The sequence below is a fragment of the Danio rerio genome, chromosome 5 (assembly GCF_052040795.2).
Source record: "Danio rerio strain M-AB ecotype USA chromosome 5, GRCz13ab, whole genome shotgun sequence".
Taxonomy (NCBI): Eukaryota; Metazoa; Chordata; class Actinopteri; order Cypriniformes; family Danionidae; genus Danio; species Danio rerio.
The window spans coordinates 69,522,662-69,541,302 of record NC_141025.1 but is presented as its reverse complement, the minus strand read 5'-3'; the positions used below and the strand labels follow the sequence as shown (position 1 = coordinate 69,541,302).

At 33.5% G+C, this 18,641-nt stretch overlaps 2 protein-coding genes across 5 annotated transcripts in view; both read left to right on the top strand.

The window, feature by feature from the left end:
• Positions 1-1,663: 1,663 nt before the first annotated feature.
• bkgd (beta-keto-L-gulonate decarboxylase) lies at positions 1,664-11,468 on the top strand. Its single transcript, NM_212616.1, is given in 8 exon segments — positions 1,664-1,743; positions 3,532-3,630; positions 4,182-4,255; positions 4,341-4,442; positions 8,472-8,648; positions 10,334-10,483; positions 10,702-10,818; positions 10,928-11,468. Coding segments are annotated over 8 exon segments (960 nt in total). The 5' UTR covers positions 1,664-1,676; the 3' UTR covers positions 11,102-11,468.
• Positions 11,469-12,739: 1,271 nt separating this feature from the next.
• Positions 12,740-18,641, top strand: part of spata22 (spermatogenesis associated 22) — a 48,929-nt gene continuing 43,027 nt past the window's right edge. For all 4 annotated transcript variants that reach the window (XM_087254623.1, XM_087254622.1, XM_087254624.1 and 1 more), the window contains exons 1-4: positions 12,740-12,898; positions 13,170-13,228; positions 14,908-14,979; positions 16,261-16,399. In XM_087254623.1, the coding sequence (XP_087110749.1) occupies positions 13,195-13,228; positions 14,908-14,979; positions 16,261-16,399 (245 nt within the window). In that variant the 5' untranslated portion in view covers positions 12,740-12,898; positions 13,170-13,194. The remainder of the gene's footprint in view (positions 12,899-13,169; positions 13,229-14,907; positions 14,980-16,260; positions 16,400-18,641) is intronic.

Sequence of the window (18,641 nt, the reverse complement as noted above, 5' to 3'; positions counted from 1 at the left end):
TAAATCTAGTAACAAAAATGATAACGTTCAAGGTATAAGAAAAAAAACAATACAAAGAAAAACAAATATTCAAAGAAAAAAAATATATTTATATATATAAATATATCTCAAACTATATTTGGATTATTAGGAATGTTACACAAGCGTACCAAAAGAGATCTGATAACTTAAAGGTAATGATCATGATGCTAATATTATTATTATTATTTTTTTTTTTTGCAGTTCAGTTGTTTTAGCAGCTTTCTTATTTTGCGATAGGCAGACAGATTCATAATAAAGTTTCAAGTCAATACAAAATGTTCTAAAATTAGGCAAACACTGAATAACTACATTTGTGCAGATGTAACACAAAGAGTTAAATATTTTTTAACATATTTTCCATTTCTTTACAATCTAACTCCCACATCAAAAACAATAAATTAATTAATTGTCTTAAAATCAAAAAGGTTTTGTAGGCTGAGAAGACAAGCCAATATATTCCTGTCCAAAATCTTTCTACAAAATTGCATTCTAAAAATAAATGTGCTGTTGTTTTCAGGTTAGAATTACAGACTATGCATTGCGAAGAATTGTTTATATTAAATTAAGAAGAAGCACTAGTTCAGCACAAAATGAAAATATACCTAAAATTTACTCTTTTTTTTCTGCTGATCCAAAAAAGTTATTTTTTTACATACTTTGGTAGCCACATCCACAGTAGGATACAATATGCCTACTTATAGTCTACTATGAAAATCAACGGTTTCACGTTTCCTGAAAATGTATATTTTTAAGCATAAATATACATAATAAATTTGTATAAGTGGCCCCCAAGAGACAGAGACTCTATTTATTTATTTATTTGTTTGTTTATTTATTTGATTGCATGTATATCATTTATATAGTTTTTTAGAATAATAATAATAATAATAATAATAATAATAATTATATATATATATATATATATATATATATATATATATATATATATATATATATATATATATATATATATATAGCAAATCTTACTATAGGATATTCCCATTTTAGAAAGAAATGAGAGAAAGGAGAGGAAAAAAACAAATAAAGAACAAGAGCGGGTATACATAACAACAACAATTACCATGTGAAACTTACCTAATAATATCAAAAGATTTAACATAAACAGGAGATTCTTATCTATATCTTTTTTGTCTTATTAAATATGACGTTTCTTTTCTTTATATTAATTCTATGACCACTCAGTAAATTAAATATACATTAAATGAAACCAGAAATGTTTAACATACACACAATTAAAACAAACAAACAAACGCAAAACAATGTCAACATCCATTCCGCAAAAAACACAAGAATTAGAAAAATCTACTTTCTTTATATCTACTGCGAACTGGTCGGTTGGATATATTTTTTGAATAGTTTTGAAGTAGATTTCACTGATTTTATTAATAATCTGAAAATAAAATTAAATACGCCCTGAGCAAGGAGGAGCAAGGACGGGTTTACGTTTTCTGATGACCAATCGCAGCATTTCCAAGAGTTCGTCTTTGTTTTCTGAATGGCCAGTTGCGAAGATGCCCCGCCCCTCTGGTAAGCGGAAAGAAAACCCCAATCCCATCATGTGATCTGTCTGGATCCAGCATGCGTAAACCTGAGAGATCTCTCTGACAGATCAATAAACACACGCAGGAAGAAGGATGGATAACTCTGGCAAGACCGAAAAATTCCAGCTGCATGTTCCTAATCTCGAGGAGCTCTGTCAGGGTAACTTAATCATTCTATCTCGTTTTTAATTGTTGCATTATGACGGAAATTGCATGTAACGCGAGTGTATATTTAGTAAAAACGCGAATTTCAAAAAGTCCAAAGTCCATGAAACTATTTTAACCGTGCTTTTAATCTCGATGAACATTAACAATGTCGACTAACATATAAAAACAATGTATACAGTAACGTTAGTATGATTAATAACTGTACTGTTACAGTAAATTATATTGAAAGAAATCAAGGGTTAAGCATTTTCTGCACTCTCAGATGTACAACCACTGTGGGTGGGTGTGTGTGTGTGTGTGTGTGTGTGTGTGTGTGTGTGTGTGTGTGTGAGAATCTTGTCTTGAATCTTCTTGAACCATACTTCAAGAAAATTAATTATCATATTAAAATAAAAAAAAATACAAATGCTAGTTTTAAATAATTTTTGCCACTATCCTTTAAATTTCTTATTTTACCATTTTTGTCACCAATTTGTTTTTTTGCAATGAGGTGAAAATAATTTACAATAACAACATGTTGTATGATCTCAACTTGTTTTAAATATCAGTACAGTTTAGAATATGTTTAATTTATATTTAAAAAATACAGCTGATGTCAGAATTATTAGCCCCCCTTTTAATTTGTTTTTCTTTTTTTGTTGTTGTTGTTTTTAATATTTCCCAACTGATGTTTGACAGTGCAAGGGAATTTTCACAATATGTCTGATAATATTTCTTCCTCTGGAGAAAGTCTTATTTGTTTTATTTCAGCTAGAATAAAAGCAGTTTTAAGTTTTTTAAACACCATTTTAAGGTCAAACTTATTAGCCCCTTTAAGCTATATTTTTTGATAGTCTATAGAACAAAACCATCATTATACAATAACCTGCCTAGTTAACCTAATTAACCTAGTTAATCCTCTAAATGTCACTTTAAGCTGTATAGAAGTGTCTTGAAAACTATCTACTTAAATATTATTTTCTGTCATCATGGCAAAGATAAAATAAATCAGTTATTAGAAACGAGTTATTAAAACTATTGTGTTCAAAAATGTGTTGAAAAAATCTGCTCTCCGTATTGGGCAAAAAACTAAACGGGGGCGGATAATTCAGGGGAGCTAAAAATTCAACTTCAACTTCAACTGTATATGTATTCTGCAGAATGATTGCGGAAAATATTTTAATCAGAATTTTAATATTTAATTTGAACATAGACAAATACTTTTTTTGCATTTAAAATTTTTTGTGATATTAATTTGATTTTCAGACAAACATGCCAATTAATGAGCAGCAATTGCAACACTAATTTAAAATATATGTTGTAAAATGTGTGGTTTTGCTAATAAATGATTCATATTTATAACACAATACAATGTTTATACCAGGCCATAACACAATACAATACCAAACTAATTTTAAAATGAATAAATGAGATAAAATGATCTTTTTTATTATTATTATTTCACAATTTTTCATGGTGCAGGCTGCAGCGCCGCCATATTTGTGATTTAAGTTGTTTGGCCAAGTTACTATTACTGCTACTGCAATAACTTGTGTTATAAATCACTTTGTATCACAGTGCATTCAGGCCTATTGATGTCACTATAAAGACCATGTGTATTTTTTTGGAATAAGAAAAGAACAACCAGCTGTATAACAATTTTATCAAATGTATTTCTAACTTACCCTAGCAATAATGCTTTTACAATAATCTGTTTAATCATTTACTGAGCTTCCACTGGGCACACATTTCTTCATTGTAATTTATCTATTTGTTGTGCATGTGTTTGTGTGCGTTACAGTGCTGGAATCAGGACTCAACAAGAATTTTTCAGATGTAAAAGTTTCTGTCACTGACTGTCCAGATCTTACACAGCAGCCTTTTGGGTTTCCCGTCAAAGGTAAGTACAGACAGGGGCGGACTGGCCATTTCAGACATTTCCCGGTGGACTGATGGTCAATCGTTAATGAGGCCTGCCCCACAACCACCACCCCCAACCCCCCCTCATGTCACAGTCTGCTACTGATTACAGATGTACAGTCCACATACAGTCGAAGTGAACGTTATTAGCCGTCCTTTGAATTATTTGTTTTATTTCAGCAAAAATAAAAGACCATGTTACCATTTTAAGATCAATATTATTAGCCCCCTTAAGCAATTATTTTTTTCAGATTGTCTACAGAACAAACCATCTTTTAACAATGACTTAATTAACCTAGTTAAGCCTTTAAATGTCACTTTAAGCTGAATACTAGTATCTTAATATAGTAAAATATTATGTACTGTCATCATGCAAAGATAAAAGAAGTCAGTTATTAGAAATGAGTTATTAAAACTAATATGTTTAGAAATGTGTTGAAAAATATATGTGTTGAGGCTAATAATTCAGACTTCAACTGTATGTCAGGATGTTACAGGCTTTCTGAGCATCACTGGTTTCTGTTTTATTAGGTCTGTGCGGCAAGCCTCGTATTACTGATGTAGGAGGTGTACCTAATCTGATTCCTCTGGTCAAACTGGACAAGGTGCATTTAATAAAGCTTAAATATATTAGTCAGAAGCAAACACATTTGCACAACTAACCCAGGATTTTTTTTCCTCCCCTGTAAGGTGTACAACATGAACAGTGTATCTAAGGAGGTGGAGCTGCCTGGTGCATTTATTCTTGGTGCCGGTGCCATCTCTTTCAAAACTGCTGGAATAAATGGAGAGGTTTGTATAGCTGCACATATTCTAAACCAGGGGTGTCCAAACTTTTTGGGCCGAGGGCCAGATGCAAAAAAAAAAAAAAAAAAAAACGTTGTCCCGGGCCAAATTTTACATACATCACACAGACAGGCATATATATATATATATATATATATATATATATATATATATATATATATATATATATATATATATATATATATATATATATAGTCAGAATTGTTAGCCCCCCTAAATTATTAGCCCCCCTGTTTATTTTTTCCCCAATTTCTGTTTAACGGAGAGAAGCATTTTTTTTCCACACATTTCTAAACATATTAGTTTTAGTAACTCATTTCTAATAACTGATTTATTTTATCTTTGCCATGATGACAGTAAATAATATTTGACTAGATATTTTTCAAGACACTTCTATATAGCTTAAAGTGACATTTAAAGGCTTAACTAGGTTAATTAGGTAATAATAAGGTAATTAGGCAAGTTATTTTATAACAATGGTTTGTTCTGAAGACTTAAGGGGCTAATAATTTTGACCTTAAAATGGTTCATAAAAAAATAAAAATGCTTTTAGTCTAGCCGGAATAAAACAAATAAGTCTTTCTCCAGAAGAAAAAATATTATCAGACATATTGTGAAAATGTCTTTGCTCTGTTAAACATCATTTGGGAAATATTTAAAAAAGAAGAAATAAATCAAAAAGGGGCTAATAATTCAGACTTCAACTGTGTGTAGATAGATAGATAGATAGATAGATAGATAGATAGATCGATAGATAGATATGATTGATCATAACAAGAGCTGCTGCTTAATTGAATGCATGTGATAGCGACACCCGTTGGTTATTTATTGAATTACATTAATTTTTGTATATCGGGCAAGATTCTATTGATATTTAAAAAAAGCCTTGCGGGCAACCACAAAACTGATTGCGGGCCGCAGATGGCCTGCAGGCCGTAGTTTGGACACCCCTGTTCTAAACCATTGAAATGTTGTTCTGTAATAAAATATTTAGTGTTGTGTAAAAACTTTCCATGTCCAAAACCATTACGTCAGGAAATGGGGGGGAAAAAAGAGCAATATGTGACTTGTCAGGAAAAAAAAAATCTAAAATAGTATGTCTTGAAAGTTGGCTCCACCCACTGTGGGAGGAGCTCTGTAAAAGCTTTTTATAGTACAAGTGAAATTTCTGCCATCAAACTATGCGCACACAGGCTGATAGGTTAATCCAGGGGTCGGCAACCCGCGGCTCTAGAGCCGCATGCGGCTCTTTAGCGCTGCCCTAGTGGCTCCCTGGAACTTTTTCAAAAAATGTTTGAAAATGGAAAACGATGAGGGAGGTAAATATATTGTTTGTTTTAATATGGTTTCTATAGGAGGACAAACAATCTTAACGTTTTCCAATGCTGTAAAAGTGTGTAGAATATTTAATTTCAACATTTCTGTCAACGAAGATTTGCGTCATAGCCTGCGACACACGTTTCTATCAGCAGGGCGGGATGCCAGGCAGGTAGCTGTTGTAAACAAACCGGCGGCTGTGTGATGCGCCATGGAGCGCAAGCTGTCTTTGCCAAAGATGTACAGCGGGGCACGCTTTCTCATTTTCCCTCCCTGAGAGAATTCAAAGAAGTCCATCCCGATCACTCACTCAACGGTGATTATTTACAAGGTGCGATCGTTGATATGCAAACTGCATTTGAGAGCAGATTTTGCGAGTTGCGAAAGGAAAAAACAAGACTGTCTTTCCTTGACACACACCCCTGGAGATTGATCCTTCCTTGTTGAGCACATTCCCAGGAATGACTCGAGCTGATCTTGAAATGGGAATGGCAGACTGCGTTTTATTGCACTGTTGCCCAGATAAGGGGCACGTTGTGCACGTTCATTTTAATGTTGTTTTTTGGAATCCTCAAAATAAAATAAAAAAACATTAAAAACATTTCTTATTTATAACGATTTCTTTATTGCATTTCTTTAATTTCATCAAAGCAAAACATAATGCAATAATATTGTAATGAAGTTAAACTTGATCATTAAACATAATTCATTAATATTGTAATGAAGTTAAACTTGATAATTAAACATAATGCATTAACATTGTAATGAAGTTAAACTTGATCATTAAACAATTCATTAATATTGTAATGAAGTTAAACTTGAACATTAAACATAATTCATTAATATACTGTAATTAAGTTAAACTTGAGACGGCATCGTACAACAGAGTAGTCACGTGGCGCGTCATTCTCTACAGGATGCACTGCAGGGAAATGAACATTTAATCATGAAGGCTCAGTATGTATTTGTAGCCAACGAAGTCATTTTTATAGTAGGCTAATATAGCTAATATAAATACATACAGCATGTGTTGCCATCATTATAAGGCTTATATAAGGCTTTTAATTTTTTGCGGCTCCAGACATATTTGTTTTTGTTTTTTTTGGTCCAATATGGCTCTTTCAACATTTTGGGTTGCCGACCCCTGGGTTAATCTAATCTGCTCATGCGTCAATAACTACATGGCACAGGATATTGGTTGTCTCGGCAGCCAATGAGCTTGCTCCTCATCAGTTTAAATGCTCTGCGTCCTTTTACGCTGTTTAAGCTGCAACACTTTTTCAGAGACCCTCCTCCACCACAGCTCCACCTGTGTTTAGATCAGCTATGGTAGTTACATATGTATTATGTTTGCAGCAGCAGGGTGTTATATTCTTAGACGGCATGTCTGTGTATATACTGGCAGTAGCAGGTCTCGGTACTTGCTCTGCCATAATTATCAAAGATGCAGTAGCGTAGCAGATCTATACTGCCAGGACCAAATACATCAACATTTTCATATATAGTTTCATACATTTCATATATAGCAAGAAGGTCACTGGTTCAAGTCTCGGCTGGATCAGTTGGCGTTTCTGTGTGGGGTTTGCATGTTCTCCCTGCGTTCGCGTGAGTGAATGCAAGAGTTTATGGGCTCCCCAGAAATGGGTTGCAGCTGGAAGGGCATCTGCTGCGTATGTACTGGATAAGTTGGTGGTTCATTCTGCTGTTGCGACCCTGGATTAATAAAGGGACTGAGCTGAAAAGAAAATGAATGAATGAATGAATATTCATTACCATACTAAATCCCAAGACTGTTCATGACAGAATTTCTATTGTGACAGTGTTTGATTTTAAAATTATTTTTGCAGGATTCATTTTTAGCTATCAAATGGTATTACACTTAGCATGATTGTTGAAAAGGCAATTAAAATGAGCTTGAAGCAGCTTAAAATAATGACATATAAAAAAAAATGAAGTTTGATTCTGCTTAATGCTAACGCCCATATAAGAGTAAGGTTTAGATATCTTCTTTTGAAAATTATACTGAAACTTGTGTCAGACTTGTGCCAGCTAGCAAAATATAAACAAAAAGAAACATACTTAACCAAATTTTTAAAGTCCATGTGAAATCACTCACTCCATTATCCTTCTCTAATTTCTGAGTCTCGGACATTGAAAGGAAGCCTATACCAGAGTTTTTGAAGCCATATATGAAAACGCTCGACCTCCTTTAGTGGACTTTGCTATTCTGGGTACTACCAGAAGCCCTGAGTTTAAAATGACACTAACTAATTGAAAGAGGGAAATGAGAAGATGACATATCGGAGGACTTCTCTTTAAGAGAACAATAGCTTGAGCTTTTTGCATTGTATTTGCATTGTATTTGTATTTCCTACGATTTGTGTTGAACAGAAGAAAGACACTTGTAAAGGTATATAGCCACTTGAGGGTGAGTAAATAGTAAGTAAATATTAATTTTTGAGTGAACTTTTCCTTGAACCCTTTTGTGGCTTACGGTTTTGCAACAACTTTATGTGCTTTTGGAAGCTTTAAAAAGAAAAACACTATTATACAGCATTGAAGAGCCGGGATAAAAAAACCTGCTTGAGACAGGTTATTAAATTTAGAGTAATTTGTATTTTTGGGTGAGCTATTCTTTTAAATACTTTGTTGGTTCATTACCATTTAAAAAAAAAAAACAGTTCCTTTTTCTTCTAGTTAATGCCGCTGGTGCTGACTGAAGCTGAGGGGAGATCTGCGGTGAATGCCAGTTATTTTTCCTCCATCAACCCAGAAGATGGAAAATGTCTGCAAGAGAAATACAGCGACAGGTTTGATGACTGTGACTTTGGGCTTCTCGCAAACCTCTATGCATGTGAGGGCAAACCTGGAAAGGTAGGAACAATGGAGACTTTGCTTTTCATATCTCACTGACACAGTTTTTATAGAGTTGCAGCTTTATACGTGGAATATTTACATTGATAATGGTCATAAACGATTATCACAAGTGAGTTAGTAACAAATACAGAAGCCAAAAGACCTATTACGTATTGTTTGAATATTCACATTTGTATTTTTTTATATATAGTGTTCAGCATAAATAAAGTACAGACCCTTATGAAAATGAAAAATTTTATCCATTACTGAATATATGCAATAATCTTTGGTGCATTTAAACAAAACAAACGGTTGTATTAAACAGTTAAATTCATTAATAATAATAATAATAATTATAATAATAACAACAATAATAATCCCTTACATTCATATAGCGCTTTTCTGGATACTCAAAGCGCTTTACATATTTTTTTGGGGAAACTCCTTATCCACCACAAGTGAGCAACATCCACCTGGATGACACAATGGCAGCCATATTGCGCCAGACCACACACCTGCTGTTTGGCGTAGAGGAGACAGAGTGGTGAAGCCGATTATAATATGGAGATGGTTAGGCAGCTTTTTCGAAGGACATCCTGGCATTTTTAACAACCACAGAGAGTCAGGACCTCGGTTTAATGTCTCATCCAAAAGAAAGCGCTCACTGAGCAGTATAGAGTCCCCATCAATATACTGGGGCGCTAGGGCCCACACAGACTGCAGGTTGAGCACCCCCCGCTGGTCTCACTAACAGTACTTCCGGCAGCAATCTACCTTTCCCAGCTTGGCTTCAGTGGGCGACCATGTGAGAGTTGCAGAGAGCTAGCTGCTGGCTAGTTGGTCACCTAACATCTTCAGCAATAGAAAGATAAGACATTTAAACTCAAATGAATTGTTGCAAAAAAAAATTCTGTGCTTAATTATTCTTTTTATTTTTTAGATTAGCCATTTTTGGCTTTGATACTGACTAATCTAATGTATGCACAAATGTGTTATTAAATATTAATTTAAATCGAGATCTGTGAGGGATTTACTCATTTATACTGAATATTTATTATTTTTCTTGAATATTTATTTCCTTGTATTTATTTTTTTGCATACAGTGCTCAGCATTTATAAGTACACCCCTTACAAATCTCTCTTTTAAATTCATATTCTTAATAGTAAAATTAACAATATTATATTTGTGCATATAAATTAGATTAGTCAGTACTGAAACCAAATCTGGAACTTATCTAACAAAATCACTTACGATAACGGTCTAAAAATGAGGACACCTAAATTAATATGTAATAGAAAAATATTAAATACAAATTTAAAAAGAGAAAAAGTCTAAAGAAGCAAAGAAATTGAAAATTTGTAGGTTGTAATGTTTTTGCTATATTTTGCTTGAATTTAATTATATTATCTTTCAATTTCTAAATATGTTTGGTGACTAAAATATTATTTTAATTAATATATCTTTAATAAATCTGTTTTGTTTAAATGCACCAAAATACATTGCCTATATTCACTGAGAAATGGATAAAAGTATTCGTTTTCAAAATGGGGTGTACTCATTTATACTGAGCACTGTATTTATTTTATTGTATATTTAATATTTTTTGCCCCTGTGATGGGAAACCTAACTGCAATAATCTAGTCTTGTGTGTCACATAACCCTTCAGAAATCATTCTAATATATTTGACAATACCTATTGCAGGTGATTGAGGTGAAAGCCTGCAGAAGGACCGGAGAGGACAGTCTCGTGAGCTGCATGAGAAAGACCATGGCAGAGCATTACGGAGAGAAGAGCGTGGCACTGGGAGGAACGTTCATTATACAAAAGGGGAAGGCAAAAATCCACATCATGGTAATTAAATAGGAATTAATGGAAAATAAACACCTGTTGAGTGTCACGAGTATTAGCTGGAGTACCCACCAGACTCACTAGAGGACACTCCAGGTATATCCACCAGCCCTTCACTAGCCCTTCGGACTATACATCCCATCATGCATTGCACAGATTCAGACTCTGACTACCATCTACAGCTGTTATTCCCATCGACTTACATTTGTTTTCTTTTAAAGCCACGTGAGTTCTCTGTCTGCCCTCTAAACACCGACGAGGATGTCAATAACTGGCTTAGGCATTTTGAAGTCAGCGCACCACTGATCTTTCAAACCGTCATGATATCCAGAGACCCGGTGAGTACCGACCCATCCACCATATCTTACCTTAGTTCAACAGACAATCTTATTCTATATCTGTACTAAATGTTTAATATGAGCTCATTGTATTGTGGTGAATTGACAGGGTCTTGACCTGAGAGTGGAGCACACGCATGGCTTCAGCCACCATGGTGAGGGGGGCCATTACTACACGGACACCACCCCAAACACTGTGGAGTATCTGGGATACTTCCTGCCTGCTGAGACTGTCTACCGCATCGACCGACCCACTGAGACACACAATGTTGGCAGAGACTAAAACATTCAGAGTTCTGTTTTTAAATACAGTAAAAACTTTCAAAATGCTGATAATTCATGTTGATCTTTTTTTATGGGACCATACAGTATATTCATCAAAAGAAAATAACTGTAAAGTTAAATTCGTAATTGAATATATTGATCACTACTTGATATTCAAGTCCTTTCAGTTAGCTTAATTTCAGAGGAATTTGTAGTTTGATTGTATTGTTCCTAAATGTTAACTTTGACCACTACAAGACGACAGTGCTTCGTATAAATACCCCTATTTGAAAATTTATATTTTATGCATTTCTCTGTGAATGTAGACAATATTTTTGCTGCATTTGAACTACTTTTTAAATAATTAAACAGTTACATCCTTTAAAGTAAACGTTTGGTCACCGAACCTTCCTAACTTTAGAAAAAGAAAGATTTTGAAAAACCTTTTTGATTCACTTTGAATGTTGACTACTGTGTGTGTGTGTGTGTGTGCGTGTGTGTGTGTGTGCGTGTGTGTGCGTGTGTGTGTATATGTGTGTGGGAAAGAATTTGTCATGTTTAAGTTTACTTTATTACAGCATATTTTAATTTCAGTTAAAATGTTATTTAATTTTAAAATTAATTCACAAAAATATAATATATATATATATATATATATATATATATATATATATATATATATATATATATATATATATATATATAATAATTTAATATATAATTGTGTGTGTGCATATATATATATATATATATATATATATATATATATATATATATATATATATATATATATATATATATATATATTCCTTTTTATTCAGATATTTTAAAATCAGCAGTTTTAACTTAAACATTTTCTGAAATGCAGTTCTGAAACTAATTAGAAAGTAAAGTGTCCAACGTCTAACAACATTTTAAGAACATAAAATTAAAAATAAATCATAAATATATTTTTTAGTGTGTTAACTTTTTAAACCACTGCTGAGGAAAATATATATATAACGTTGTATATTTTTTTTATCTTAAACACCTTTAAGATAAAAACAGTGAGATGTGCTTATTTACACAAATAATCCAAAAATTTCCCTATTAGGGCCTAAATATTATTTTTTGGCTCACTGAAACTTTTCACAGGTTTTTGATCTGTCTGACTATTAGCCTACATTCACCTGCTGGGAAGTGGTATTCTTATTATTTTCCTTCGCAAACACAAACTTGCATTTTTAAAATGAAAATCGGGTTAAATTGATCATGGATACATGATTACCTGTTTGAGGTTTGTTATCTAGTGGCATAACTTCTGTCACCAAAGGGATACAGCTGCGGATACTCACTTCAATATAGCACAATTTTCGTGACACTGTACATCAATAATTAGTATTTTTTCATTACTGTGAGGGTATGTTTAGGGCTCGGGCGGGCAAATGCGTTAATAAAATACAATTGTATGGGTATTTTAATAAATAATATGAATAATACTAAGTGTAATTACTGCTTTTACATAACTGTGATGTTGGGATCAGGGTTGGGTCGGGAAAGACGTTAATAAAATACAACCAACGGGTAATTAAATAAATAATATAAATATTTCTGGTTAACTTCCGACCGCAGTTGTATCCCTTCTAGCAACAACCCGCCTCGGCCTGTACCAATGCCCGGATTCGCGGGGATGATGAGTGCAATCGTGCGCGCGAAGTCGTGTCAAAACGATTTTGACGCAACAAACATAGTATTTTACTTTACTAAAGAAATAACTGAGGGTCAAATTCACGTCTTCTGGTAGACACAAATTGATTAAACGACGTATATCGACCAGGTAACTTACTAACGTTAAGTTATTGACGTTAACGTTAGCAGAATTAATTTAACGTTAACGTTAGCTAACCTAACCTAATGTTAGCAGCCTTAAGCCTGAGTATTTTATACAAATGCTTTGTAAAATATTTTTGAGCTGAGGGGAGAAAGTAACAACACAAATGCGGTGTAAAAACGTAAATTTTCGTTAAGTAAATTTTCGTATTCACCTGGTAAATGCTGGAAAGATTGAACTAATGGTAATGTTTCACTTGTAACGTTACATCTTTCAGCCAGTGTGAGGAGTGATTTGCCAATATGTGGAGGAATGAAAATCAGAAACCAAACACAGGTAGGAATTGTCTCATTTAAATGACTATAACTTTGTTAGAATTACACAACACACAGTAAGTGGTTATTTTTCTTCTATCTAACGTTAGGGTCAAAGAAATGTAACATTTTGGTGTTTTAGATGTAGGCTACACAGGATTTCTGCAGGTTCTTAAAATGTCTTAAATTTCAAAACTTATATTTTAGGCCTTAAAACGTCTTAAATTCACTGACATATTGTGTTGTAGGTATTAAATTGTTGTAAACAGGTCTTAATTTAGCTTTGTCCAAGTAAAGCTACTCAGTTTGGGCAGATTTCCGTCCAATGACCAATAATACACCTTAATAAAACCATATTTTTTATATTTAAGTTTTTTATTGCAAAGAAACAGTTCACAATAGCTGTTAAACATTTTTACAGTAAATTCCCCAAATTAAATCCCCTAATCAGGGGAAAAAACTAAAAACAGTAACACGATTCCTCATGATAACACTGGGCCATTAGAGAAAATCTTGTATACACTGTTATAAGTCTAAAATGTCATTCTTTATGGTCTTAAAAAGTCTTAAATTTGACTTAATGAAACCTGTAGAAACCCTGCTACAGTAAACAACCTTCTAAACCAACATGAAAATAGTATTATAGTAATTTATAGTAAATTCTATACTATAGTAAAGTAATTGAACTAATTTGTTGTGGTATTTTGCAATACAACAATTATAGTCATAAAAACAAATGACCTAATACTGCGTCCGCTCTCTGCAGCTATTGAGTATATTATGCTTATCAGTTTACTGTAGTAAAAACTAAAGTATGCTATTTTTTTAATTTAAACTTCACGATGTAAATACTAAAATATACACAGTATATTACAATTTAAAGACACTATAGTATTTACAATAAATTAGTATTTTTGTCATGTTGGATGCTGTATTTCAAATATAGAAAAGAATAATTGTTAATGATAAATTTGATTATATTCAAAATTGTTAAAATCTCAATATATTGCACACAAATGGATAAAACCTAAAGTTTGATGGATAGTGGCAAAGTATGAGAAAAAGACTACGTTATGTTATGACTTTGTCATGAAATGATTCTTGGTCTAAATTTTCCTGGTAAAATGTGTTAGAATTTAAACTATTGTTTTACCCAATGACATTTTAGTGGGTGTCTTTCTGTCTATCATGGTTTAAAAAAAATATATGATAGCCATTAGCCACAGTCATTTTTGCTCATAAAAAATAATTTATATTCATATAGATATGCAATGGTCCTACTTTATATTAGGTGGCCCTAACTAATATGTACTTGCACTGAAATTAATAATTTTTTACAATATACGTATTGTGCAAATATGTTTTTACCATCCTTTACACCATAACCCACTCTTAAACCTACCCATTCAACCAAACCTGTCCATAACCCTACCCGTATCCCACCTCAAGAGCACCAGAAGTGTTCTGCAATACATTATAAACACAGTAAGTACATTGTATTCATTTTTTTGATGCAAGTACATAATAGTTAAGGCCACCTAATATAAAGTGAGACCTCCTTTTTTCAGAGCGTTTACTTATTTAAATTTGCCTAATCAATTAAGATAATTGAACAAACTGCATATCTGCTAATATGCAGTTAAAGTGTGTAATTCATGTTGCTGGAGTCTGAAATCAAAGCAGAGTTTTGTCTTTCTGCAGGCTGTCTCTCCGTGCCTCTGTTTAATCAAAGGAAGAGGAGCAGGCTGCCTTTCACGTCTAATCCCTCTGAGAGTGAGCTCTTCACCACCAACCACTACAAAGACACAAAATCCTCATCTTCCTCCTTCTCCTCTGCTCTTTTTATTTAGTGCTTCTATGGCATCAGTGTTGTATCTGATGCTGAATAAATAAGCATTAAGTACCAAAGCACTACTTATGTTTTTCCTATTCACTTTCCAATTAGATAATTACATTACTCCACATTTTTTTTTATTTGTGCATAATGTAATAGCATCTAAATTAAATTAGCTTTTAAGTGAACTGAATTGACTCAGTTGGGACCTTCAGATTTAAATTTTTACAGTATTTTAATATTTTTCAGTCAATTTCAGGGCTGGGCGATATAACAAAAGTTTCCTATCACGATAAATAATATCATGAACAATATATTGCTAACAATATATATCACACTGTTGCACTTTTTCTGTTAATACAATCAGTTAATAATGGCTAAAAATGCTAAATAAAAACATTGAAATGCTAAGCTTGCAACTTTCACTATGATGTTAGACGTGTTTCTGCGGTCATCGAAATTTGAAAAATATTTCTGTAAACAATTTTTTTGGCAACATAGAATAAAAAATAGACCATAATATGAAGCTAAAAGCTTTCATGTCATCTATATGATATATACTCACTTTATTAGGTACACCTTACTAGTACTGGGTTGGACCCTCTTTGACTACAGAACTGCCTTAATGGCATAGCTCCAACAAGGTACCGGAAATATTCCTTAAAGATTTGGTCCATATTGACATGATAGCATCATGCAGTTGCTGCAAATTTGTTGGCTGCAAATCCATGATGCAAATCTCCTCTTTCACCACATCCCAAAAGTGCTCTATTGGATTGAGATCTGGTGACTGTGGAGGCCTTTTGAGTTCAGTGAACTCATTGTTATGTTCAAGAAACCAGTCTGAGATGATTTGCGCCTTATGACATGGCATGTTATCCTGCTGAAAGTAACCATCAGATGATGGGTACACTGTCGTCAAAAAGGGATGGACATGTGCCATCTGATTAGAAATTTGCTTTAACGAGCAGTTGGACAGGTGTACCTAATAAAGTTGCTGGTTAGTATATATCATAATATTGCATAACCCTAGTCTGTATATATATGTACAATCTTTGTAAAGGTCATTTATTATATTTACACACTTGTTATTATATTTGGTTTCATAAATTAGCGCCAAATTTATACATATGCAGACAAAGCGTATCGTCATTCCTCACGAGAGTTTTGTTTGCTTACTGATCATGTCTTCTGAAATATAACCATAAGTCTCTTTTTAGTTTTTGGTCAGAGTAGTCAGTGGAACCAGCAAGCCAATCTTTCCTCACAGCAAGCCGGTGGGAAATATGCTTCTTCACCTGGTATGGCAGGAAGAGGATATACACCTTTACCCCATCCCAGAAAACCAGCCTATGCCTGGTAAGTAAATGATGCTCTGCTAGCAAATAATGTCTACACACCCCGAAGTTCTCAAAGCTGCTTTGTCCAAATCTGTGTTTATTTTTGCAAAAACACATAAAGACGTTATCTCTCTTAGTTTAAAACAGTAAAATACAATTAAGACAAATATGACACTTAGTAGAATAAAATGTTAAGAATCAATTTAAATTTTGTTTCAGTTAAGAAAAAGTATATATTTAAGTAACCTTTGGTAAGTGTAATGATGGACTTGTGGACAACAGGAGTCAGATCTAAACGTAGCTTTATTAAGTTGTTTGGTAGGCAAGGTTCCATACAGGAGCAGACAGAATCACATGATAAGCCAATGAGGAAATGGTGGAAAAGGCAAAAGGGTCAAGGGAGGCGGTAAACGCTTATAAACAGTATAAACAAACAATGGGTCAAAAACACACAGAGGCAATACATATGAACACCACAGTACGACAACACTCCAACCCAGGCTAATTCTACTTGCGTCTCCCTATATACATTTCTGGAGAGAGCAAAATACGCCCCAGGAGCTACTTTTTTTGGCAGTTTTGTTTTTGCAAATCCCACCATAGGCTGCTGCGAATCTCGAATTTCTCTCACAGGTGTCATTCGCACCTGCTGTTCTCGCGTAAATCCACCAACTGACCAATCCCTCCACCCTCCCTTATCCCTAAACCCAGCAAACAGTTTTTAAAAAACACATATTGACCTGCCCATCCCCTTCCCTAAAGCAATCTGCAGTGTTTTCAAAAGCAATCCAGAAAAAGAAAAGCCCTTACGGCGGAATAATTTTTACCACTTTTCCAGATTTTACCACATTTTCACTGTTATTTACTTCTTTTTACTTTTTGACTTTAGTTTTTGTCTTACCTGCTTTCTGAAACCTTTTTTCAACGGACTCAAACCCAGCTGTCGCGGTCAACTCCGCTCTGTGTTGCCGTACGTGCCGGCGCATGTGTCAAGCTACCGGACAAACTGGTAACAGCAAAAAAGCCAGCTGGTAAGTGAGAAAAGGAAGGCATTCATACTCCCCCATAGCATTCGTTTTAAAGATGAAATGCAGCCATACGTAGCTCTGGCTACATAATTTGTGATCTCCAGAAATGTATATAGCTACGTTTTCAGAACGAGCCTCAGCACTGGATGTGTGAGTGAGTGGTGTATATATAGTCCATGTAATCCAGGGGTGTCCAAACTTTTTGGGCCGAGGGCCAGATGCAAAAAAAAAACGTTGTCGCGGGCCAAATTTTACATACATCACACAGACACGCATATATAAATGTGTGTGTGTATATATATATATATATATATATATATATATATATATATATATATATATATACACACAGTTGAAGTCAGAATTGTTAGTCCCCCTAAATTATTAGCCCCCTGTTTATTTTTTCCCCAATTTCTGTTTAACGGAGAGAACTAATTTTTTTCCACACATTTCTAAACATAATAGTTTTAGTAACTCATTTCTAGATACTGATTTATTTTCTCTTTGTTATGATGACAGTAAATAATATTTGACTAGATATTTTTCAAGACACTTCTTTACAGCTTAAAGTGACTTTTAAACACTTAACAGGGTTAGTTAAGTTAACTAGTCAAATTAAGGTAATTAGGCAAGTTAATTAGGCAACAATGGTTTGTTCGAGTAACGAACCTTTCTCTGATATAATTGAGTAAAACGGATCACTGGTTCAGAAATGTTCATTTCACCATCAGTAAGTTTTACTTGGTATATTTATGTGTTGAAAATATCTTTAACTTAACATAAAATAACATATTAATCCAGACACATTATCTTGCGATCCACCATTATACACTGTAAAAAAATCTTTAATTTTATGGTTTACTTCCGACAGCTGGGGTGCCGGTTAAATTACAGAAATGTACTGTAAATTTCTTAAATTTCTGTAAGTTTCAAGGCTCAAGACTTAAGGGGCTAATAATTTTGGCATTAAAATGGTTCATAAAAAATTAAAAACTGCTTTTATTCTAGCCGAAATAAAACAAACAAGTCTTCCTCCAGAAGAAAAAATATTATCAGACATACTGTGAAAATTTCCTTGCTCTGTTAAACATCATTTGGGAAATATTTAAAAAAGAAGAAATAAATCATAAATTCAATAGATAGATAGATAGATAGATAGATCATAACAAGAACTGCTGCTTAATTGAAAGCGTGTAATAGCGACACCCGGTGGTTATTTATTGAATTACGTTC